General features: G+C 34.9%; 1 protein-coding gene across 6 annotated transcripts in view; it reads right to left on the reverse strand.

Annotated features, from left to right (window-relative positions):
- Window positions 1-27,355, reverse strand: part of KIF2A (kinesin family member 2A) — a 58,742-nt gene that overhangs the window by 8,885 nt on the left and 22,502 nt on the right. For 4 of the 6 annotated variants that reach the window (XM_026056423.1, XM_026056424.1, XM_026056427.1 and 1 more), the window contains 14 exons: window positions 26,024-26,143; window positions 25,527-25,581; window positions 23,281-23,403; window positions 22,618-22,718; window positions 20,269-20,364; window positions 19,406-19,460; window positions 15,957-16,119; window positions 12,568-12,658; window positions 12,366-12,429; window positions 11,868-11,959; window positions 11,513-11,655; window positions 10,521-10,725; window positions 7,012-7,122; window positions 2,045-2,112 (listed from right to left, as the gene is read on the reverse strand). In XM_026056423.1, the coding sequence (XP_025912208.1) occupies window positions 2,045-2,112; window positions 7,012-7,122; window positions 10,521-10,725; window positions 11,513-11,655; window positions 11,868-11,959; window positions 12,366-12,429; window positions 12,568-12,658; window positions 15,957-16,119; window positions 19,406-19,460; window positions 20,269-20,364; window positions 22,618-22,718; window positions 23,281-23,403; window positions 25,527-25,581; window positions 26,024-26,143 (1,487 nt within the window). The remainder of the gene's footprint in view (window positions 1-2,044; window positions 2,113-7,011; window positions 7,123-10,520; window positions 10,726-11,512; window positions 11,656-11,867; window positions 11,960-12,365; window positions 12,430-12,567; window positions 12,659-15,956; window positions 16,120-19,405; window positions 19,461-20,268; window positions 20,365-22,617; window positions 22,719-23,280; window positions 23,404-25,526; window positions 25,582-26,023; window positions 26,144-27,355) is intronic. The other 2 variants (XM_026056426.1, XM_026056425.1) reach the window with 1 other exon arrangement.

Consider the following 27,355-nt stretch of genomic DNA (forward strand, 5'->3'; position numbering starts at 1 on the left):
CTACCCTGTGAGAAGGGAATGTCCGAAGGACTAATTCCGAATTCCTTTACTCTGCAGCAGTAAAATACAGCAGCAAATTAAAAGAAAATGTTCTCGTAAAGACAGTTAAAATGACAACTCTTTGCTTAGTATTTGTCTTTAACAGTATAACAAGAAAACAAATTATTTTTAAAATTAAAACATAAGTAAGGGAGCGTCAGCATATTTAAACCTGCAAATTTGAGTTACAGATCACTAACAAAATTTAACAAAACCAGTGCTGCTTTTTGTGGGAAACTGTAATAAAAATGTTTTCAGAGGAGTAATTCCAGATTTTGCTCAGTGTAGTTAATAAAGTTTGGTCTACATTCAATATTCCACTAAATCGCTCCTTTCAAAACATCAAACCATTACAGCTCTAATACTTTAAATTATATACTGCCCAATATCTTACACTGCACACACACCAGTACTCAGCACCTAAAAACTCATTTTATTATGAAAACGATATATTGCTAGAAAAAGTTAAAATACTAAACAAAACTCATGAGGTAACTTTACAGTGAGAGGCATCTACTATGTAACAACATACAAAGCTAATACCAAGGGAAAGAAACATTTTCAACATAACTATATAGTATACTAGAAATAGGTATTTAATATTTTTGGAAGTGACCACCWATACTACCTATATGTTTGAAAGCCATCTTTTGCATTAGACCCACTACCCCCTTGTAACAAATTTAAGGAGTGTCTTTTTCTGGAATCACTTTTGCAGTTCTTATTGTATAAGAAGTAGAAAGATCCAACCATCTTGACCAAAGTGAAATTTCCTTCCCTATGTTACTGCAGGGACCTAGATGTCCCATACTCATAAGGATGGAAGTCACCCAGACCAGTCTGAGTTGGACAGATTTGCTATTAGCTCCCTTGATCCAGACACGAACACACTCAGTTTCTAAGAGGAAGCCTGCTGTAAGCCGTCCTATCGGTCCCTTTTGCCCAATTAGTCTCTAGCTGGAGGTCCCCAGACGAGCAGTAGCAGATGCAGTTCAGTCCTTATCATAATTTCTCTCAGGCAAGAAAAAATGATACCAGCCCACTAGGTGGTAGCATTTTCTGGCAAAACCAGGATTTCCAATGGCTAAGATGCTTGTTTTCCTCCTTTGTTCTTTTCAGCAAAGAGGGGGAGAAATCTCTAGGTCTTGCTGGAAACCCCCGGGCAGTTCTGACTGCAGGCACACAGGGGACCTGACCACCCCATCCCAGCAGACATTAGACTAAGGAGAATTCCAGCTGTGGAAGGCTCCTTTTACAATCACTGGAGAGAGACCAACACTTTCAGAGAGCAGTACAAATCTCAGGGATGATCAATCAACTTCTGGAGGTGCTAATTTCTCTACACTGATTACAAAGTCACTGTTTGATTAACTGACTCCTCACTTAGGTGTATCAGGTATTTGCCTGAACTTAGGAAGTATAAAATTTGAGCCACAGCAACTGCAGACTTTGATAAGAATAACTGGTATATAAATATGCTTCATATTATACTTGGTAAACATATATACTTGATAAATACACTTGGTATATATAAAACAGGTTGGCAACTCCAAGCAATTCTACGGGAGTGAGAAACTACATAACAGACAGGTTATCTCAGCAGACACTCCAGGAAATCATCATGAACATCAACTACTGTTCTCTCGGCAGACACTCTAGGGAATCATCATGAACACCAACTACCTCTAATCCAAGAGGTGATGTCTCCAGAGCAGGAGCAAAACTAATAAGGGCATTTTCCACATTCCTTGCCTTCCACACTATATCCATCTGTGGATAATTGCTTAAATGGAGTTTCTATTGATTCTGTTGTAATGGTTGTAAAAAGTGACAAATTAAATTAAATATGTGCCCTGATGAGTCTTCTGATCTCAATTTTATTAAGAAATGCAAGTACACTAAAATTATTGAAGTAGCTAAAATAATTACACATCGTGGATCAACAGTAGTCCAAATTTCAGAGATCAACAGCTAGTATAGCTATAAGCAATAGTATTTCCCATACCTATTTGCGTATCTCAATGTATTTAGAGTGTTTTCACATGATGCCATTCCTGGAGAAATTGTAGCAATCTGGAGAAAACAAGCCACAAGTTAATAAACCATTTTATAGAGATGAAAGGGTAGATGAATTCAAATTAAGTTTATTTTTTATCTCCAATTTCATATGAGATCTTCTACAAAAAATTGTCTACTACATACAGATGTTTTAATACAATGACATCTCAAGAAGAGAGATGTCAAGTCAAAGCTTCAGTTTAATTTTTTTAATCACACCCAAAGCATCAAGAATTCAAGGAAATTTCAGTCAATTTCCCCCATCTGACAGTCTTGATAACCTAATATGTAAATGTGAAACTCTAATTGAAAAAATAAGACCCCTCAAAAAGGGAAATATGCAACACAGCAGAAAATAATTCTAATGGATCCCGGAAATAATTACCTTTTTTTTTTTTAATCTTTGAAAGCTGTTCTCCATTCAAGCATACTTCATGCTGATTTAAGAGATCTACTTTGACCACAGTCCAGAACAGTACTTATTAAGATTAAAGTTAAGCATGTGTTTAAGAATTTTCCTGAACAAAGGTTGTTTGTTTTTTTTCCCTGAAATTGAAATTATCTGTAAATACTTGATAGGTAACTAAGTATCAAACACATCTGGAGTCTATCAGTCCTTTCTTTTCCAGTTAAATAAAATACCCCGAAAATCTCACCTTCTTTTCAGCACCCAGCAAAAATAACAACTGTGATCAGGTAACAGTGGCATCATTATTTGTCCTAGCTTCTCTCAGCAGTCCAATTTTTTCATCTGTGCTCCCTTCAAAAGAGCCATAAAGGCACTACCCAGGACAACCACCTCTATGATCCTACAAACTAACATTTTTTTCTGGCAGCACAGCATCAGGAGACTGAAACTGAYGGAGATCACATAATCCTGGTCTTCTCTTGCATCCTGCTGCTGACATTACTGTACAAGAGCAGAGGTAGTCATCCTGAGAGGAATTTCTCCTACTGGGGAGAAAGGAAAAATATGGGGTGGGAGGGGGTGGAAAGTCTAAAGAGCCTGCTACCACATATACTAAGTTTAAACCTCTAATACTGGTACACACCAATTACTAATGAAAACAAGAAGAAATGTAGATTTAAAATGATCATACGATTGCATGTTTCTTTATAAAGATTTCAACAAAACCTACCAGTTCCTAAAATCCTTCCAGAGTCACTGTTATGTGAAAGGTGCATCTCATAAAACTCTTCTGTCAGTTTAACGTTCAAAGTACATGACACATGGCAACTGTCATAACATCGGGGGGGTTGCAACTTCTTCAAGCATATAAGGAACAGTTGCTATAGAAAAGTGACATTCAATGTGTTGTCTGCTGTGTGGATAACTCCTCGAGGGAGGGAACCCTGTGCACATGACTCAGTCTGTTGAATAGCAATGTCCACTAAAACACATGCCCTTGTGCCCCAACAACCCAAGGACAAGAAGGACAGGAGGCCTGCAACCTCTCCTTGGCTCATATCCTAATCCATAATTCCAGATGAGAAGGATGGAAAAAGCAGCACCATCTATGGTCAAGAGTAGCTTTAAGACCAATACTTAGCATTCTTTCTAATCTGAATGTGTCTATATTGTTTATTAGCCATCAGAGTGGGAATGACGTCCCTTTTGGGACACTGAAGTCACCAGGTTCCGACTCCCAGCCTGGAGGACTGAGGGGTCTGGAACTTCAACAACTGCAGCAGGTTACCGGTATGGTACTGTTTAAAAGATAAAACTATTCTATGTAGCTACCTTGCAGATTTCAGCTGATGATACATTACTGAAAAAAGGATGCAATTTATACTGCAGCAGATTTCCAGATTTCACGAAGAGATTACCTATTATGTAACTCTTTAAAAACAACCAAAATAGTCTTTGAAACTATTTAAGGACAACAGCTTTAGAGAAATTGCAACAACTAAGAAAATCCAAAACAACGTATTTATGCTGACTGTATGTCTCTGGAGCTCTTTAGAATGAAACAGATCCTATTCCTAACTACCCACATGGAAGTTATTTTCAAAAACTTTCAAAAACTATTTTCAAAAAGGTTAAGTTTCTACCTTAACCTTAATTTAATCTTACATACAGAGGCAAATGCTCCATCCCCAAAGGTGTAACTTTTAAAAGTGTAACAGAAAGTCAGTCAACTATAAAAGGCAAAGTCAGATAAGAATTAAGTGTAGAAATTACAAAAGAATTTTTTTGACTGGAACATCCCACTTAAGAGATTGTTATGTCGGAAAGCTAGTGAAAAATGCCCAGAAGATATTTTATACCAGCACACTTCAAGAATCTGTTAGAAAGTTAGAAGCACAAGTCTTTACTACATCATTTTATATGCTTTCTGTATTGAAAAACATATTTGCAAAATGTCTTTCTATCAGCACATTAGAACACTGTACCAGAGATTCCTCCTGTTAAGGAATCCCTTTACAATAAATGTTTTCCCACTGACAGAGGACAACAGCATCTTAAGAGGGGTCAAATTTTGATGAATTATCTTACATGTTCAATAAACAATATTCTCTAATCAAGTAATATTTCTGTACTTCAATATCTTTAATTTATGTCGTCTGTAACAGGCTAAAATATTTGGAGGAAATACTACCATTATCTGCATGCTACCTTGTAGCAGTTGTAACAGTACAGTACCCGAAAAGTTCTTCCATGCTGTAATTCCCCTCTTATAAAGCAGATACTATTGTAGAGAATATAGCAGTGACCTCTACAGTGAACTGTAGAAATATGTAATGAAACTACTCATTGTTAAACTAGCTTGTATTTTTAGGAGTTCCAAACACCACAGTTAATGAAATGGCTCTGCTGCAAACAAGCAGCCAGTGCACCCACAGGATAAATACTCTTTTAATTCAATAAAATACTGTTCAGCTCTAGCAATTATAAACCATTAAGACTTGCCATTTTCCTTCATCATACATTTCTTCAGTAACATTTTGCCAACATATTATATAAAACCTAAACACGAACATGCCTAAAAGCCAGGCACACCGTGACAAAGAAACAACTGTAAATACCACAATAGAAGGCTGAATAAATTGTCTTGATAAAAGGGGCAAAAGGAAGACTCAGAAGATGGGTGAAGCTCCTAAAAATGATTAGGATCCACTGTTGCCAGCACATGATCACTGGAGGGCACAACTCCTCCCCTCTTTCCAGGGAGCCAGAGAGGACTGGAGATAATCCTGGTCTGAAGTCTCTCCTACCCTTCCCTCAATTCAACACATACTGCTCAGAAACCTGCCAATCTCTAGAAGGGAGCTTCTGAGCTTCCTTTTGCACCTAGTTATTGCAGGAACAAGCGCTGCAAATGTGAGAACTCAATTTAAGTAATCATAAAAATGTATAGTGGGTTTCTTTTCTTCCCTTCCCTCCTTTTCTTTCCATCCTTTCCTTCTTCCTGTCTTTCAACCATAATTCAGCGTAAACTATAATCAACCAAGTATTTTTCCCCAAATCAGCATCTTGAGAAAAAACTTCACTAACAAAATTCTTGATAAAAATTGAATTTACACACTAAAAGCAGAACATCACAAATGGTCCTATTACTGAGAAACTCCATGAAAAAAATAATAGGAAGAATGAACCTGAAAGTAATGTCTCAGAATGAAAGGATTTTCTTATTCTTAATTGTAAAGTGATTGCAGTTATGCGAGTGCAAAAATTAAAAATAATTCAGTCGTATTTCCACTCACTTTCAGAAGCAAATTTTTTTACTTGATTCAGTACTATACAGAATATACAAAAAAGGAATAAAGGCTTTATTTGGAACTAAAGACCAGGAGAACTGATTATGGATTATTCTTGATGACACTCTTAATGCATTTAAACAGGACAAATGTTATGACAACTAAGAGTAATAATTAAATAAAAAAGCTTCACAAAATCAGAGACATTTTGTTAGAATGGGGGTGATGGTGAGAACTTGTAAATCATTCACAAGTGTTGATACTTGAATGTACAGAGAGTAGTTCCAGACAGGCTAACTTTCCACACCTTTTTCAGTAGTGTGGATACATCAGCCAGAGATGCACAGTTTAGCCTTCTGATCCAGAACAGCATTTGTAAAGTTTTGTCTCAATGGGAAGAAAACAATCCTACATTTTCATGAGAAAACTGAAGGGCCACCATCCACAGTACTGATGGAGAATAAGGGTGAAGCAAAAATGCTGTTTTACCACCATTTTCAAATTAGGACCATACTTAATAGCTAAACAGAAGATTAGGCTGCCCTAACTCAGTGGTTTTCAATCTGTGGTCTGCAGACTTCTGTGGCTCCTAGACTAATTCCAAGGAGTTTGTAAAAGGTAACAAATGCAAACAAGTCCAACAGCTGCTGTTCACTATAGAGAGTTTGCACTTCCATAAGAAGAAATATTAAGAATGTACAAATAAAACCACTTGAAAACCAGTGCTTTTATCTGTCCTTTCCACCATCTGAGAGAAGAATTCTGCTTTTCATACTGATGCAAATACACATATATACAATTATTCACCCCATCTGTTCCAACTACTCCCTGCCTCAGTAGCCTTTAGCATGTTCTGATGCCTTTGATACCAACTCTAAATTTGCCTTTGTCATTTAAAGATCGTACTCTCACCTGTATACTTACTTCCAGTTTACAGCCAAAACTCTAATTTAATTAAGACATCTTTCAAAAAAAATCTCAAGCAGCCACTAGAAAAAGCAATAAAAAAGGCCAATAAAAAGAATAAAAGAGGAGCAAGTTATCTGGAACGTTTCTGCTGAAAGACCTGCTCCAAATACAGTGCTAATTAATGGATAAACTGAAACCTACCATGTTGCCAACAGAAAGCAGCCAATTCTAAGCATAAGAGCTTTAACTCCTAGCCTTTTTTCTCTTTATATATGTTATAACACACATTTAACGAAACAAACTTACCATACAGGTACGGGAGTTCTCTCCTATGAATGAATCTCTTAGCACCTGGGTAAGTTTACTTGCTCTGAATGGTGTATGAGGTTTATTTCGGCCTAAGGCTCTAATGCACTCCTGAAAGAACAAATAGGTTTGTAGTTATTCACCTCATCCCAAAGAAAAAATAAATAATACAAATGCAACTCAAATTCAGAAAATACAAGCTCTGGATATCTTGCTGTTCTTAAGATATCATTTAAATTTACCACTAAAGCTTGAATTCAGAAAGTGTTAGGCTTTTGTCTCTCATTAAATTCAGTGGGAAACTAGGAACCCATACATGACTTAGTAGACCAAAAACTTTCTGAATCTCAGCCAAAGTGTTTACACTTATTGTATCTAACAACAACAACAACAACAACAACAAAATTTAGTGTTGATGTTAAACCTCCAGACTGACAATAATTTCTGATCATCAGCTGCAAAAGCCTGAATGATGTACAGCCTCCACCAACAGAAGTGTGGTCAGTGAGATGTATTAACTATCAGTTAAGAGCAGTAACTTTGATTGCTGGCTCTATCACTGACTTTCTTTACAACTTAGAAGAAAACACTGCTGCCTAAACTTTCTGAAAGCTTCCACAGCTCACAAACATAGTTAGTATAGCTCCATATTCAAATACTCAAAATCAGAAGACACTTGAAAACATAAGTCATCCCCTGTTTTAAGATATTGGTAATGTTAAAAATTGGGAATAACACCTCCTCTTTCACTCACAAGAAGGGTATGAGGCTAAACTAATATTTGCAATTGGTTGGAGAGTTCTGTACAGAAGTAAAATTATACAATTACTATAGAGCAGCTAAGTACAACAGTGCAAACCAAGACGGTATTAATCTAAACATCACTTCTACCCACTAAGAGATCTGATGTCAGCTAATAAATTACTTCTTACACAAAAAAAGTTTAAATTTAAATTTCTGTTTTGTTGCTGCTGTTGTTGTTGTTGTCATTGTCACATTTTAGTCATTAATTCCTGTTTCTGGCTTTGCCTTAATACTTTTTGTCCACACATCTCTTCTGATTTATGGTTTCCTTGGTACAGTTTTAACACAAGTCTACACACAGAGCTTCTTCGAACTTTCTACAACTGTATATCAAGAGCTGTTTACATTAGCTTTGATTTTAGTAGGACTAATGGATGGAACGCTTTAGTGTTATGTATATAGTCCTAAAACAGTTCAACTACTCCTCCAATTGCAAATGTATCCTTGTGGCCTTTTGAAATTTCCTAGAAACAGCTTCTTTCAAAAAAGCCAGGCTAGAAACTGCAGGCTGATAATCCAAGAAAGCACTGCAACTGTGAAACAGCATAAAACAGAACTAAAACGGGCTCAGAGTGAAACTGCAATGACAGAGAACAGAACAAACACAAGGGCAAGTAGGCTTAAACTAAAGTGATTATTTAAAAACTCACTAGCTGAATTTTATAGAATGGACACAGCTCAGATAAACAGAAAGACTGAAACTTGTTGAATGTGAATTTCACATGCAAATGCTAAAAAGGACTCAATACTTATAGGTGAGCAAGGCAGTGCATTCCTTGAAATTTCTGAATTTATTTGTGTGTTACTACTATACTTACTTAAGGAGAAAAGCAGATTAGACAGGAAAGGGGCAACAGATTTTCAACAAGTGACATCACAAACTAAAAACAGTAACAAATGTATACATTTAATTATTGATACTGCAACCAACAAATTTAATTGAAATATTTTAATTTACTGTAATGATTTTTAGTTTGCTCACTTCTGAAAAATTAAAATTGTATTGTTTGCTTAAGAGTAAGAGGATTATAGGAGGGGACTGCCAGTTTCTAAATTAACGGAGTTTTTAACTACTTTTGCTTTTCATCACAGCTCAGAAAACCAGGTAATAAAATGACAAGACTACTTCCATGTAGAGACATTACAGAATTAACTTCTTATTCCAAAAATATGAACAGGTTAAAACATTTAACACAGGGACTGATATCAGCATGCCAATAGCAAATCTTGTGTGAGCACCACTCTTCAGAACATACTAGCTTAATTTGAACTTGATAATTAATAACTTCAAAGGTCTTGACTACAAATGGAGAAGCTGTATAATGTGTTTGAGGATAAATGAGAAATGGAGAATTAACATTTCATTAAGAAAGAGATATGTGTTATTGTACCGCTGTTTAGACCTCTGGAAGACCTTGACTTATTTTTATTTCTCCTTCCCCACGTAATTAATATAATTTAGATCACAACCACCAGTATGGCAGCAGCAGAACTCTTCACTATTATTAAAAAGATAAGTTATATAAAAATTAACTAAATATGGGTATTGTATCAAAGGCACTAGCCAGTACAAAAACTGCAAGTAAACTAACAAAGCAAAACCAAAACTTTTTTATTCAATCACATTTGAAAATAAGTGATAGAGTCAACAAAATATTCCCTGCATTATTTATTTTGATGCTAAATCAAAATAAACTGCAGTTTTGGAATTGCTGCTACCAATTTTTCAACATGCCATAAAATTCTGTAATGACACGCTACAATTTTGTGGTGTTTTGTGAGATCTAGTTACAGGTAGATACAAGTCTTCTCCCAAGTTTATACTGGGCATAAAAGAGTAGGCACAGTGATTTGGGGTTTAGATTCTTCATATAAAATCACAGTCCTGGTGCAGAGAGAAATCAACCTAAGCAAAGCTCAGCAACAATGAGAGATAAATTCGGGGACATTCAAAATTACTGTTTCTCCAACTGAGACCAAAAAATGACTTGCCTTATTTAGGCTGGATCTCTTTAGAACATTATAAAACACAGGACAAAAAAGCATTTGAAAATTTAAATAATATTTGTTAACTTTCTTGTGTTCTGCATTAACACAGGAAAATCTGTGAAGCAATTGTATCAGTTAAGACAATTTGCTATACGCAGTATTCAAAAATGTATTCCAGCTTTCAAGGGTTGTTTTAATCTATTTATTAGTTCTTTTTGGATATACTGCTGTGTTGTTTTCTTCTTTAGCGAATTACTTCGAAAACATTGATAGACAGTGGTAAATAAACATGCTGTAAACGTAAATTTTTTTAAATCTGTTCTAAAAAAACTAATATACTGAGATCAATATGAATATTTCCAGTTAGTATTTCAGACCTTGAGTAACAAAGTAAGTTATCTCTCCTCCCATTACAGGTGTATATCAGAACAGTCCTCACATCAATTACTCTGTGTGTGTGTGTGTGTGTGTGTGTGTGTGTGTGTGTTTTTAAGCTACATGAAAGTTGACAGCACAATGTTTCTGCAATGTTTCTACTAGGTAATTACCAAGTGTACTTGCAGGCATTTAGAGGAAAATCAATACATTATTTTACCTGTCACATCAGTAGTCAATGTAGACAAGCAAAGCCTGTGAAAACACTTGTTTTAATAGTCATTGCTATTATCTGAAGAAGGTTTCCACCTACTTGGATACAATCAAAACATTTCAGTTACCTTGAGCGCTAAAAGGCTCTTGTTGATTTCAGCACCTTCCAGGCGCGTCTGCCTGTCTGCACTGGAGGTGTCTGCTCCCCTTTCATTTCCAGCCAAATCAATCAGAGAAAATTTACCATGCAATTTCCCTTTCCTTCTGAGGATAATCTGAAACACTGCATGGCTTCGAGATGAGTGTGCATTTGCAGATGTCTGACCAGATGTCCTTTAAATAAAAGGAAAGAAGGGAAGGACATATGAATACTAGTTGGAATACATGAAGGACCATACATGTTAAATATACTAAATATAAATATTATAATATAAATATAATACTAAATATACTTGGAATGTTACTTTTTCCAAGGCAAAGTCCTCTATCTTCTTACATGTGTTGACAGTGTGTCTAACATACTTCTGAACACTACAGATACAACCCTAATAATATGATGCACATAGTACAGTTATACCTATTTTTCCATCTCTTCAAACAGAAATGGAAGATTAATAGTTTTACCTTTCTCTTAAAAGTAAGAATAACCAGATCTTCAAATATTTCAGGCTATCAGACAGTTCATGTGTGAACTGCCGTTTGCATTTTTATCTGAAAAGGCAGCAGTCTATGTGAAATATGTGAAAACAATGAAACTGGATTTTAACGAAAAGTAAAAATATTACACTTAACCTCTGTCACTATATATCAAGGCATGCCTTAGTTCTAAAGAACTAAGAATTGGGCAGAATTCCAGATTATTAGTGATGTGAAGTTAGGTCAGTAAGCTGGTTACATAAATGCATGCAGTAGAAAAATCAGTTCTTATTTCTCTCTAGGAGGCAGAGCAACTGAACTACCTTTATCCAAAAGGCAGGAAGATTCCTAACTTGCAGCTAACATCACCAAAAAAACCTTGCATATTAAAAAGCCATCACTATAAAGGAACATAAACAATTTGAAAGAGATGTTCTGATTCTCTAATTTGCAATGAAAAACTGGTGGAAGACATGGGAGATACCTGCAGCTGTTGCCTATTTCAATAAGCTTCAGAACATCTTCAACACATTTGACTTCCCGTTCCTGTAATCCCACCACTTGAACTTGCTGTTTACCATCTTCTAACACTCTTAATTTTGTCTTCCTGTTCAACAAGTCAAAAACCTTAGGGAGAAGGGGAAAAAAAGAAACAGAACAGTTAAAGCAAAGGAGCTTTAACTCCTTTTATTTCAAATCCCATATCAAAACATGCAAAGCATTCCATCCAAAGACATGACTGGAAAACACAAAAAGAAAAAGCTTTTATATGACATGCTCACAATCCTTCTTTGCAACAGAGAAATTCCTCCCTCCTCAGAAAAAGGTCAAGTACTTACCTTACCACTGTAGATCTCAAAAAATGTTGCATATACTTGAAGTTCTAACTTCTTATAATTTGGCTTCTTTAGCATTAAAAACACATCTCGAGCTGTGGATACATTTCCAAAATACAAAGAAATCTTGTTATGTATTTTTGCTTAGTAAAGGTTCATTAATGCATAATAGCCTATTTTACAGCATCCCTCATATTTGGCGGGTAAAGCTGGTGGAGTCAGTCAACCAAGTCTAAAATACTGCAGTTAAAACCAAACACATTGCAAGCTACAGAAGATGCTGAAATTGTTAACTACCTTATTCATTAGTTACATTTCTTATATTTTCTAAGTAATCTACATATATCAAAATAAAGACTTTGCATTTAAGAATTACTTTTGATGCTACCAAAGCCCCTGTAATGCAAAATATGAAGACCTTGTATTTGTACAACAGGAAGTGGAAAATTTATTGAATTCAACTAATTTGCAAAAAGCCAAAAGACCAATAAAGTCACTTACCTGCAAGTGCATATATTCCTTTAGAACAATCTTGGTTCTTTCCTGAAAAGTCACCACCCATAGTCTAAATTAAAAAAAAAAATACACCATAAAGATCACAGAATTGTAACTTACATATTTGTTACTTATTAGAAGTCATCTAGTTAAGCGTATATTATATATAAAAAGAAATGTGTTGTTGATTTGTAGAAGAAATACTTACATGGGTTTTTCCGCTGCCTGTTTGCCCATATGCAAAACATGTGGCCATTCCCCTTTCAAATATTGTCTCCACTAATGGTCGCGCTGTAAACCTTAAAAGCAAAAAACAAACAAACAAATAAACAAAAACAATATGTAAGAAGCTTTAAGACGCCACTACCACAAGGTCCCTGTACATTTTAAGGCCATAAGTGACAAAACTGGTTCTGTACTTCGAGAGGCCACAGGACATCTCCAAATTAATCCTGAACTAGAGGCTACCAGTTTCAAGCCATTAAAATATCCTAAATGATTAAACAAAAGCTACAAGATCTCTCCCATTTTTTTAAAAACAATTTTATTATCTATTAAAGCCAAAGAAAAAAAAATCCTTGTTTTAATGATGCAACACAGCACTGCTAACTACATGGAGTTTGCAGCTCCCTAAACATAGTATTATAAGATATGGAAGTAGGACAGTAGGAGAGATAAATACTTAGGTTTTGCCAATACAAAAATTCTATTTTTTAACTTAGCTTCCAAGATTTACTTGAGGTGACAGTTGGCCAAAACAGCATTGCACTTCTTAATACTTTGAGAACATACACACACTGAGAAAATGCTCAAGAAAACATATACCCAAGCTCACAAGAAAGGAAAAATATAGTGACCCCTGAAGGATTATTTGATGTGTTAGAAAATCCTGGAGTTTCATTTTTCTATTTTAGAGAATTAACTGATACTTAAAAAAAGATGCACACCTATTGCTCCTACTCCAGCTGCTTATCACCATTACTTCAATAAAATCTCCAAAAGCAAAGGGTAACTCTAATGGAGGAAGCRTCAACAATCCTTCTTTTTAAACTTCTTCCAGATGTTTCCATGCAATATATGTTTAGTGACAGAAACAAGAATGATTGTTTAGAAAAGAACTGAGGTGTTACAACCTTGTTTCATTGCACTTTAGAATAAACACAAGATTACTTACAGATATAATATGGAAAACACTGGCCCACTTAAGTCACCAAGGCTTATGCAAAATGTAAGTTTAACTGAATCATCATTTTTTAATTTAAAAAGTACCATATGATTCATGATCAGCCATGGTTCTTCCCTTTTTTTCCTCTCCAAATATTTATTTCCTTTGTCCTCAAGAGGATATTTCCCCATAAATAGATATTGGTTCTTTTGATATTTAAAAAATAAATTTCAGGCAATCTATCCACTTAGAGAAGCACACTCCATTAAATCCCTTTGAACCCAATTAAACAGAGATATCTTGGTGGTTTATAATAGAGGAACTTAATTATATCTATTTTAAAATAAGGCAAAATACAAATATACCTAGGAAAGGTTTGATAGGGCATTATACAACTCCAAATGGTACCAAATCAAAACATTCCAACTTTCCTTCCACTAATAATCTTTATTTACAATATCGATCTTTCAGAAATATAAACTGTGGTTCACTTCTAATTTTGAAAGACATCTCAGTTCAAACTAGTGTGCGTTTTTTAATACTAAAGGAAATTTGCAACTCACTGTTGTGGCTCATATATTCAGACATACTTATAACATAGCTTAAGAAAAAAAAAGTAATCAAAAAAAGAAAAAGGGCAGAACATTTCTCCCTGCTAAACTGAAGAACAGCATTTTAGCATGCTGAAAAAAAATGGAAATAACTTATCACACAATTTTTTTCACTGTGACCCCAAAATTCTGGTGAGAGTGTACCTATCTTGCTCTTAATCCTTCTAGTACAGGAGGACTTGAAATGGTTTATCCTCAATTAATAATCATCATTGTGTCATATATGGGAGAAGAAAGAAGCTTGTACTACACAGACTTGATATTTACTCTTTCAGTATGAATATAAGCATCTTTCAGTATTTTCCTGTATTATCACTAACTTATTGTGCAATCAAATTCATCCAGAAGAAATTCAATACAAAAATATAATAAACTTGTATGCCAAAAAACACCCTTCACAATTAATCACTATGTTTGCAAACATAAATGAGGAAAACTAGGAATGATGGAGATTAAAAGGATTGGTGTTAAGCAGTTACTATTCCAAAAGGCACACGTCGCCACCTAGATGGCTCTCCCACAGATTTTCTGTATTGTGAAAGAAAAGATGCTAGAAGTAGACGAGCATTAAAGACAGCAATCTCCAAGGGCATAGCTTTGCTGAAGTTTACACTTATGAAAGACTCTTAAACTAATAGACTAAAAACTTTCTTTTTGCTATCTCTCCCCTCTTAATTATATTAAGCATAAGATACCAATTTTCATTTTCAAGGACCTTCTATAATTCTTTTATTATGCATTTTCTCTTATGCACAGACAGAACATTAGCATCCAACATTTATCAGGACACAACATCGACTTTCACTTTCCAGCTGTTGGATAAAAAAAAAACAACATTTTTCTCTTCCATTCCTCTTTAAGGTTATGGGAAGCACTTCTCAAACATAAGGAAAGTTATCTTCCATCAAATTCCTTTCTCAATCAATATTCCTCGCAAAAAGTTTCACAGCATTTAGACTGTGTACCAAGATTATAATTCTGTCCATATTTGCCTGTTACTGTTACCTACTCACTGACTTGTAGCACACAGATAAAGAGCTCGTTCTAAACAAGTTAACTCAATACTTGGTGGACTATTTTGAAAGCACTGTGTGCATTACTCTGTGCCAACTGGGGGAGTGAAACAGAAGAATAAAGGAGAAAAAAATGGAGATCCAGATACCTTGGGGGTATCTTTGTTGTTGTTTTTTAAATCAGAAAGATACAGTTTTTTGAGCAAGATCATTTATCTCCCCTGTACCTCTGTGCTACATCAGCTAGATTGCTTCCTATAGCCAAACCAGCTCAAGCAGCTCAGCAATATATCACACAGTAAACACAACCTCTCTCTCTACTTCTTCCCCACCCTCTTCTGATTTGTTTCCATCGGTTCTCTTTATCTTATATTCAACCTGCAAGCTCTTTGAGGCTGGAACTGTCCTTTCATTCTGAGTTTCTAGAAGACCAAAAATAATAATTAGTGCCTCAGGTGCTTCATGGATACAAACTAATAATTCAATAACCCTGAGTAAAATGGAGAGCCAACAACGCTGTTCAAAAATTCAGTGGCTGAGAAGGCAAACAACATACACTACAGTCTGAAAAGGCAAGGCTTGGATTGAGAACTATATGGTCAATTCAAGTGGAGATGAAGATGCAGATGAGAAATTCAGTATAAACAGAGTTAAACAAAAATATACAGACAGAAGTATGGAGGTGGCAATATATATATCTGGCGACACAGAGAACACGAGTGAAGTCCATCACCCAGGTAAGCCCACAGTTATTGACAGGGGAGATAAATGAGAGAAAAGGTTCACAAAAAAAAGCATATACACATACCTGTAAACCATTTCATTAGGAGCCGTGTCATCAAAGGCATAATCAAAACGAAAAGTTTGGTTTTCTAGGTACCTTGTTAAATCCACCTTTTGTTTTGGTTCATGTACCATCACAACATCTTTACTAGGAATTGTTATTACATCAAGGTCTTTCATTAAAGTTTCTATAAAATAAGTGAAATATATATATATTTAACTAGCAACACATATTTTTTTACATTTTTTCATTGTTTACATTCTTATAACATCTAAGATAACACAGCTCCTCCAAGTAACAACATTGGAATGGATCTGAGCTTCTGCTACCTAGATAGTAATCTGCTAAATAAGAGATTTTATTAGAAGCACTCCAAAGTTGATTAGAAAAACTAAGATCACTAATTATAGTACTACCATTATGGCTTGGTATGTATTCTATAACAACATACAATGTATTCTATAATGGATTTGAGTTTTTTCCCTGTGGTTCATCTACTGTTCTATTGATTACTACCATATGCTTTGAGTTTTTACAAATAACTGCTCTTCTGGAGACACTGGACCCTACAGGCTAATGCTACTTGGACTGTCAAAAACACAAAGAAATTAACATCCTCCCGAGAAATTTTTCATTTTATAAATTTTTCTTTCTATCTTACTTAAATCCTTAAAATTAAAGTCTAATGTTCACAGCTTTCAAAAAGAAAATTTTTGCCTGTATTCTACACAGAGATTTTCCTTTGTAGATTACTACTGGAACCAAAATTTTAAGTCTTTAATACAGAATTACTTCAGAGCAAAACGCTTTCTAAAAATTGTCTTGCAAGCAGAAAAAGATGAAAAAACTAATGATGCTTCCTATCACTGGGAATGAACAAAAGCCATCTCGATGTGATTTCAATACTGAGTTCCCAAGTTATAATTACTACGCAGCCCTACAATTTACGGCTAATTGCATGAGATACAAGTCAGCAAAACACAGAGAACCCACTGATCCATGATATGCACAAAAATAAAGAACCTTTGTACATACAGWCAAGATCACTAGTGGGTCCTACTTGCATTTCTATGTAAAATTTCTTAAGGCATACAATTCAACAATTTGATGTGGCTTTATAAAATCAGACAGAAATCATAACATCGGTAAGCATCCTGATCAGACACTACCATGGTTACCATTGCATGACGTTACACACAAGCAGGAGTATGCATTCATGTCACTATATAATCAAATTTCAACTGTACTGTGATAAAATAAAATGTAATTATTCTGCAGTAATCATAGAGAAGAAGTAAAGAACAGTGGTGAAAACAGATACATGAAGGTCAATTCTTTGCAGCAAAAGCTTTTTAGTTAAAACGGTCAAAAGCTGTTTTTTCTTAAATGATTGCTTGGAATAAGACATTTACCTGCTCCCAGCTATTTGTTATGACAACTTGTGTTTCTTGCTGATGAAAATTTGTGTCTCTGAATAACGTCTCTGAAACCCGCCATATACTTCTCAATCAACAATTGGTGCTGACAACACCTAAGGACTTTGGTGAGGATTTTGTGTTTGTAAGACTAACAAAATTTGATTTGTATGCCTGAATTCTATCAGATCATTTGAACATCTTACATTACTTCAAAATACAGAACATGAAAAGGGAAAAACAATGTTTCTGACATATGTTATTATTGTAATAATAAAGGAAACAATACATTTGTATTCTTCCTCTTCAGGGGATTAAACACTGATATCTTTAATTCTTTTTTATTCTTCAATTTTAATATGTGGCATGAGAAATATTGCTTCTTGTGAACTTCAAAATTTAAGTGCATGTTCATTAATTCCTTTTTTAAATTATTCTTATTTATTATAATTATAATTTATTCTTAAAAATGCAAAGTAACTTCAGAGCCAACCTCGTTTTTTACTTAGACACTCATCTTCCTACAAACTCCTTAGAACCGTTTTCATAATAGGCTCCAAATCACCAATACCTAAGATATGCAGCCTGCACAGAATCAAAATCCACTTTTGAATTGTAACTCACGCCTCATGACAGCTTACTGTCATTTACTGTAATTTCACTTTCTTAACTTCAGTGCAGATAGAAAGTGGCCTTCGCCCAAGATGTATTGGATTTCTAAGCCATATTTTATTAAAGATAACATAAAAACGCTAAAATGGAAATTGAATTACTATAGGAACTGTGTGTAGAATGCCTTTATTACATAGGTTATGCACAATAGTTTCAATTAACCAAATTTTGAAATTATTCATTCCTTTCAGGTCAAGAAAAGAAAGAGGACAGGAGAAATACAGGGAATGGGAAAAAAAGAGTCAGGAAAGCAACAACCTGGAGGGAAAAAGTAAGAGAAAAGAAAACTAACTATACACAACATCAATTTATCTTTTCCCTTTCTGATACAATCCTCCCATATCCCCCTGGATATGCTTGCTAAAATATTCCTCAGTGTGTACTTCTGATAGTAAAAGAATAATAAATGCATCCTATGTTGTTTCAGAGTCACAGTGATGCTCTTTGAGTCCTTTAGCTAAACAAAATATAACAAAAAGAGAGGGAAAGAAACATCTTTCAAAGTGAAAATCAGCTTACTTTAGTGCTGAATTCAGACGGGTTCCAATTCAGAAGTAAGTGCAGTTCCTAATTTCCCACTGAAAGTAAAGAACTTCATGGGAAAACTGGGATTTAGTAAGAGTTGAAAACCTAAATTTCTTCTGGAATACAAGCTCAGGTCTGGTGAGCAGACAGTAAGAAAAACATTGTAACAATACTCCTGTATATAAAAACAGGCTACTAGGGACTGATTCCAGTACCTAAAAATAGGTGTTTAGTGCCATTTTATATGCCCTAGGGTAACTTGTCCAGCCCTGAGCTGCAACTTCAGGAGATACAAGTCTCCAGTTTGTCTGTAATCCACTAGCCCTGTGAGGATGTCTTGGATACCCTTGGGCATCTATCATGTCATAAGACACCTCTGTTTAGGCACCCAAATTGTTCCTGCAATGTTTGATTCAAGACCCCTTGGAACTATAAAGATACATATGTAAAAAATGTGTGGAAAAATTTTATTGAGTAGCTCTGATCAGGAGATCATTTAAAGGATAGTTAAGATACACCTAAGAAGAATGGTGTTCCTAAAGTAGTGTAAAATTACTCAGGAAATTCCAGTTGAATTAATTCCCAGATCAACTAAATACATCTTAGATGACTTTGGAAAAAAATTGCACTGTCCCTCTGTGCCCTGGCTTCCCATCTATAAAATGGTGATAATTAAACTACTTTTCACCCAGTCTTTACCTAGGTTATCTATAAATCTATGAATTTTCTGGTTCCCTCATGCATATTATTTAGCATTTCCAGTATACGACCAGTATTTCTACCCCTCTTAATATAAATAATATTATTATCAGAAGCAGATTTTCCAGAGAGAAATTCCTGCAAAAACTTATATGCTCATACCTTTTTTATTGAGTGGTCGTTTTCGTACACAAACACATATCCTGTGTTCATCAATCTACAAAGAAAAGAATCTTTCAGCGAATTACACCCTAATTCCAGTTATACGATATTTTATCTCTATTTTTAAAATTAATTAACTGATCAGTTAAATGAAGAGGCATTTACAAGACGGTGAGTCATCTGAACCTGCAAAAGCCCATTGTATCTGCACAATAAACATGAATCCAAAAGGGAGAACCATACATGAAGAGTAAAAAAGCCTCCCTTGCACCTAGTGGTCTGATCCTATGAAGTACCGGGTACATCTTGGAACATAACAAGCAAATACAGTTGTATTAGTGTAGATACACTAATGATGGTGTCACGCTATGGAGGTTTGTCACAATTTCATTGATTTATACAGAGATAATCTATGTCATTTGAGAATTCTACTCTTCCAACTTCTCTGAAAATCAAAGGCCCTCACCACCTTCAAAGACTGAATATTAATCTTTATACTCAACTAGGTTTTTCAGAGAAGCTTAAGGGTTTTGTGTGCACATCACTTGGCCTTCCAGGAAAATCTAGAATACAGAGGCAGATTACTTAATACCTGCTGATATTATTTTATAGTCAGAATATAATTAGGTGACATAAAATAATTAACAATTATTAATATCATATCTTAGGAATTTCAATGCCTACTAGTTTCAATATCATCAAATTACTGAAAAAATAAACCCATGGTATAAAGAATACTAATATATATTAAACTACTTACTGTTGATATTTATAGACTCAAGTATATTCAAGCTTTTAAAAAATAAAAAAAAATATCAGAAATAGAAAGGGATGAAAAAATTCACAGCTCCTGAGGTACTTACAGGATCTGCAGTTGTCAGTGGTCTATAATCCAAACTTCCCCTGAAATCTCTTATCATACACATAATTTCATAATTTGGGTTTGTAGCATCAACATCCTAGGAAAGTAAGCAACAGAAATTCCAAAATACATTCTTTTTCTGAAACAGATTCATTTAAATACCTTCCAAATTAACTTATAAAAAAAAATACACATTAGCTGAAATATTAATATTTCTCCAAAACACCAGAAATGTCTTGATTGCAAGATTATTTTCGGTTGGCATGTAATACAAAACACTCTTTAATTGAGGTCTCATTAAAAGTCTGTTCAAGAAAGAGAAATGACTGCCTTTTGCCAGCATCTTCACAGTAAAGAAGTATTCCTGAACTACTGCACAATAACATATAGACTATACGCTCAATTCTTCTTAATCTGAGATAAGGCAGTTCAATGGACAAATGGATAGAATCTATTCATAGAGGTACGACAAAATACACTGTAGAATACAGTGCAAGTATCCCAGCTGCTCTAAACGCACCCATGCTGGATCCAAGTCAATTACAAGATGTTAATCCTACTACTAGCCCCGAGTTAATTCCTACAGTTATTCAGATGCATTGGAAACATACTTCCAACACTYGAAGTTCCAACAAAAGCAGAAGCGACCCCCAGGATACACGATATCCTACATCCAAGCTCGCAAGCCCTCCCATCCCTAGACCTGGATCTGTCAGTAAGATACTGAATAGACAAGTAAGAGGCCATGCATGGAGACCCTGCAAGTCTTGCTATACCAGAGCAACTGAGCTCACCGTAAGCTAAGCTGATTCTCTGCGGAATCACTCACATGCCTTTCCTGTCAATTCTCCCCCGTACTGTCAGATTTTACACAATTTCAGGACATCCTAATGATGGCATACATAGCCATAGATAGGTGCTCAGACCTTATTAACATTTGGCAGCTCCCCACAAATTAGCTAAAACTGCTTCTGCACCACCACTGGTTGTGGAAACAGGATAGGCACTTTCACACAATACTGCATAGGGGTTAATAAGCTGAAATGAAGCCAGCTTATGCCTCTGCATCTGTGACATGGTTAATCCTCACCTCAGGTAAAACTGTGCCTTGGTAATTAGAAGTTGACTGCACCTTTAAGTTTTTCACTCTGACTACAGTGAACTAAAATCTACTTACAGTAAGTCCATACAAAATGTATTACTGCTGGAATGTTTCCTTCTAAAATTAAGAAAGGACTATTGCTTCTTATGGAAAAAGTATTTGTCTAATATTCTCCAAACTCTAGTTAAGCTCTGCCCTATTTGAGGACAGTGGTTGCCTAATTATTGCTGTATTTCACAACAACAACAGAACACACAAAGCAACAGAAAGCATAGATACATAAAGATCATCAAGACAAAAAGAACTTCCTCATACAGAAGCTTAAGACTCAAATGCAAAGGGAGTCTTCTTGGAAGTAAAAAAAAAGAAAATTTTAGGTGTAGTACCATGTCAAAAACTTTAATATATAAAACAAAAAATATTTGTTCCTCACAGACAAAGACACGGTAATGTTTTGTATTTGTTTAAATGGATGAAAATTAGAGAACACGAATTCCACATTCATCCTTTTAGGTCAGCTTAGTCATGGTAATTCTTATGTCATTAGTGGATTGGTAGTACCTCTTTAGAGAGACTAACACATATACACAGGCCTGTCAACAAGGTTATGCTACTAGCTTTGCTAAAGCTTTTACACTACTGTGACAGAAAGTCATTTAATATTAAGACATTTTCTAATAGGATTAGCAACTTCATTTCTTTCACCAAAGTTTCTAACAACTCGCTGCCAAGTTGCCTGCATGATGCAAAGCTAAATTCAAAATGCATAGATAGGTTTAAAGAAAAAAATATCATTCTTCAAACCTGAGTCTCAAATACTTCCGCTACTAAGCATCAAAGATCAGAAAGAACAATTTATCACCATGTTGCAATACTTCACCTAGAATAACAAACTTATCTAAAAGCCAAAGGTTTGTTTATATTTTATCAATGTATCTTCCCTTAAGAAACAGTTATCGCCAGTACTTGATTTTTAAATAACTAGGGAAAGATAAGACATTACAGAAACCACAAGCAATTATTTCTGTAGGAAGAAAGAGAGAGGAAAAAATGCCTAAAATAATATTTACCAGAGCAATGCAACTATGCACCAAAGTATTTATCAAACCTGTAAATAGGATGAAAACATTTAATTTCAAGATTGTAACAGTTGATAAAAATTATTGAAGACTGCAAAAGGCACAAAAACTTTGCATACATCTTCTCTTGCTGACATACGTTTTCTGTCTCTGAGCTAAAAATACTAACCTGAGCTCTTTTTTCTCTAAGTTCTTGCTGCTGTAACCTTCTTTTTTCACGTTTCTCTTGCAATTTTTCAACCTCTTTTACACAATTAGATTTTCTACGTGCTTAAAGAAAATGATATAATTTAAAAATATCTTCAGTTTATTGCATGAATTTAGTATTTACACTACAACATTTCAATTATATTAATTTAGCAATAATTAGAATACATGTATTTATATCAACTAACTTTTCAAGCAAATCAGTATTAGTACAGAATTATTACGGCAATTTAATTTCTAAAATTTATAAAATAATTGAATTAGAAAAAATCATGGGAACAGGACAATAATTACACAACCAAAAATATAAGGAAAATGACCCTCAAAAAATATTTGGACAAATACATGTGATCTCTTGGTTTGAATTCAAAGAAAAATTAGGCAAATTAAAAAAAGAACAGCCATAGTTAAAAAAAGATAAAGGAAAAACAAAACTCCAGATGCTAGCACGACTATGACAAAACTGAACATTTGTTTAGCCACAGCACTCTGAAAAAGCTTCTTAAGGAAGCCTACAGACAACTGCATATATAGACCATTTGTCATTTATGGACAACAACATTATCCAAGAGAATGTACATGTAATGCCCAGAATGAATGAATCCTTGATACACGATTTACATACAAGGGGGTCCAAATTCCTTTTTTGCAGCTTGAACTGGAGATATATCTGAAACACTACCATTCTGTTGTGAGGAGGAAGACTGTTCAGGAAGCTGAGTAGGCCGTGCACGTGCAGAACCAACCACTGCAAAAGAAAAGCACAAAGCTGATCTAGGTATGAAAGAACATTTTCCCTATTTCTGTCCAACTCCAAAATACTTTATTATGATAAGATAAAAACAAGGCCCCTTTCAAGAAACAGCAATTTACTAAGGGAGAAAAAAACACACACATGGAAAGTCTATTAATAAAGACATTCAGTATGTAGCCTTTTTTACCTAATGTTATATACCAACGCAACAGAATTATTAAATACCAATGCCACACATGCATGTTTTTAAATACTTCAGTACAACTCATTATGTGCACAAAATAAAATATGTACTGGGAGATCTGCAGTACCACAGTCTGAAGTACTGAAATTTTATTTATACTGTGACAATGCCCAAAACCCTAGTTAGAAACAAGGCCCTGCTGTTCCACATTCTCTAACAATTACAAAATGGTTCCAACCCATCGAACCTACAACTTCTGGAGGAGTAGAGGGATATAAATGAAAGGCAGCAAAGTGCAGCACAATCTACAAGTGGAAGAAACAACCCTTTTTGATACTATATTGCAGGTAATGTATGCAATCAATATGTCTAACTAATTTATGCATTGATTTTATATGTGATAAAGACGGCAGTTTCTAAAGGTGCAGAGTGATGCCTGTTCTCAGTGAATTCTGTGGGAGCAGCGAGCGTGCAGGCCTCATCAGTAGAGCTGAATATTTTAAGCTTTTTTTCAGAGAGTTGCTTCAAACAGTTCCACTTCAGCTGGCCAGTTTCTTATACACGTCACTACAGAGGTCTGCCAGGAGGAGTATGAAGGTGAAGGTAATAGCTCTGATTATTAGTTTAGAGATGACATTCCAAACAAAGGCCAGCACAGTATACAACATGGAGACAACTATGGAAACAAATATCAAATGGAATAGACAAGACAAATGCCCAAATCAGTTCCAAAGATGATAGGAGATATAGATTATAGCATGAATTAAATACACTGAACAAAGCAGTATGTTAAGAAAAGCTTAATTACAACACCAACAAAGAACAAATTCTTAGGTAAAGTGTGAATAGTAACATGTACAGTCCCCACTAAAAATGCAAGTTACAGGGCTTATTCTACTTACTACAAATGACAACTTCTATGGATATTTGATGTAATCATGCAATACCAATAGTAGAAAAACTTTCAAAACAAAAGTAGAAAGAGTTGAAAATAAAAAAAACTATAAAAAGGCAGAAAGTGAGAAGGAAACCACATCAATAAAATGTCTCAAATATAGACCAAATTAGTTTGAAAAAAAATGTCCTAATGAATTTCTAATTTGTTTACACCTCCAGAAGCAAATGACAGAAGGGAGAAAGCAAACTCAATGGTCCTCCAGAGAGATTCTGAACACTTGCAACAAAAACAAAGATAAGCAAGCCATCTTGTTTTTCAAGTTTAAACAGATGGAATGGAATCTAGTCATTAATTTAAACAATAACGTTTGAAAGAATCCCATCACCATCATCAACAGAAGTCAGTTAAGCTTAATCACTGAAGAGAAAATGTAAACACTTACTAAGCAATTACTATTCCTTCTTATATTCTAGATGCATTATATTTATATTCAGCTAATACATATTTCATTCACCCACCCTCCTGTGATATTTCAGCATTTTATATAGCTTTTTGCTGTTGACTGTATACTGAGAAATAACCTGTAGGATTTAAGTAGTCTTTGAATGAATGTTTACACAGGGACTGTTAGAAAACTGAAAGTGTAAGAACTTTTAAATGCACCACTTAGTGTATATTAAAGCACTGTGAAGCTGAAGCAAACTGAGCATGCTTCAATTTGGAAAAGTCACACATGATTTCATGTAGCATAATTAATGAACTTCAAACTTTTGCACCTTCAGTTCATTCAGCTTAACCTTCTTAATGTTATATTGCTTATACGGCACTTGCATATAAATACTATTTGTACAGTATCCATTTCTAAATATTCATAGGAATAATTCCAGGAATCATGTGCTATGTCCTTTACACTTCTTATAGGTACATACTGAACTAGAAATACAGAATTACTACAGAATTTTAGATCAGCCCATCTTCCCATACTTTGACGTGTTCCCATATTTTTAGTCCCGTGAAATGGAAAGATACATTTACCTCTGTTATCTCTGGCAGGGGTGTCATTCTTAATTGGTGCCACAGTCCGTCGACTCTATAAAGAAAGAAATCTCTGTTATTTGATCACCTTATTATTGAAAATGTAAACTGCAGCCCCACCTCTGCTTATTTCCAGTGAATAAAAATAACATGATGGCAGCAATACAGAAAGGTGATTGCTGCAAAATCTCTCCAAGAAAAGCACAGAATGAGGAGTGCTTGAACTATAGGTACTGTTTCAAAACAACCTCAAAAACCTTTTCAATGTTTTTACTTGAGATATATTCAGTAATATAAACATTAGTCCTCAATTCCCTCTCTCTCAGACGTGTTCTTAAAAATCTTTTATCTTTTCCCTATCCACCACAGGAAAAAAAAGGGAAAACACTTATCAAGTAGATCCACAGACAAGAAATAAGACTCAAAAATTCAAGGATAATAACATGCATAGGAGTACTGTAAGTTTAATATGTACCTGTTGCTCAGGTATTACCAACCTTCACAATTTTGTTTACTTTGGCTGAGGGAGTAGGTGGTGGTGGTGTCTCTGGACTAGGTTCAATATCTTCATCAGGTGCAAGATCTGGGTTAAGTGAAAATATGCTCTCCAAGTCAATCTGTTTGAAAGAATGTAACACACATTTATAAGCCTTTGGATAAATTCACCCTCTCCATCTCTCCTCTTAAGTTTGAGAATACACAATAAATATATTTAGTGTTTTTACACCACAATTGGTTAAATCTATAACGTGAAACCTCTCATTTGCTAAAAACAGTTTAAGCTTTGGTCTTTGTATTACTTGAAAACATACGCATTTCAGAAAACAGATGAATTAAAAATTAGCAGTAGATRTTCATAATTTTGTAAAGGGATAAAATTAAAACAAAAGTAGCTAGTATTACTGTGGTAAATTGACAATCACTGTAGAATATGAAAGACATTCTATAAAATAAAGACACCTTAATTACTAGAAATTTCCCAGATAATTCAAAAAATAAAAGCACAGGTGGAAACCATGTCAAACTTATCACCTATTTTTTTTTCTTGTAAGTGTTACTTATTCAAAATGCCATAAGGGAGCAGAGGGGAGGGCCAGGGCTGAGACCGGGACCAGGACCAGGACCAGGACCAGGACCAGGATTGGGATTATATCTCAAAAATAACTGGTTTCAGAACTATTGAAACCTGGTTTCCTGGAGATCTTAAATGCCTTGGTCTCTAGACCGACATTTCCCCCGGCTGGATCTTTCAAAGACCTCGCTACGGTATGGTTCTGTGTGTCCAGACAGATAAGCTCTTACATCAGCAGGACATTCTCATAATTTTTTTGTTTTGCTTTTCCCCTGTTTCCACAAAACTGGTGAAGTGTAATTTCTGAGGTGCTTATCCAAATCTCAGCTGACATTAGCTAACAGGTCCAAAATTTACAGGGAGAGGGGATAGCGAAGCATAACTAGGGCACAGAGACACAGTTTCTCAAGGAAAACAAGGCTGGAAAATTATTGTGCAATAAAAATAAACAAATAAACCAGAAGTTCAGTTCCACAATAATACAAACACCAAAAGATTTCTAACCTAGTCCTCCCACTAGTTTCCTGTCGGAATTGCAAGTCATTGTCCCCCTCAACAATTTGATTTTTCTACTTGTAAAAAGGGTATAATGAGGACAGCCTTTCTAATCTGGTTCAAAATCAATAGACGAAAAGCACTATCTAAAAGCTATGACACAGACCTCAGGAAGTCAAATTTAATACAAGAGAAACCAAGGTTTGTCCAACAGTCTGGAACCAAAGAATTAAAAAATAATATAAGATTGTATTTTCTTTTT

Source organism: Apteryx rowi, unplaced genomic scaffold (genome assembly GCF_003343035.1).
Source record: "Apteryx rowi isolate R43461 unplaced genomic scaffold, aptRow1 scaffold_131, whole genome shotgun sequence".
Classification (NCBI taxonomy): domain Eukaryota; kingdom Metazoa; phylum Chordata; class Aves; order Apterygiformes; family Apterygidae; genus Apteryx; species Apteryx rowi.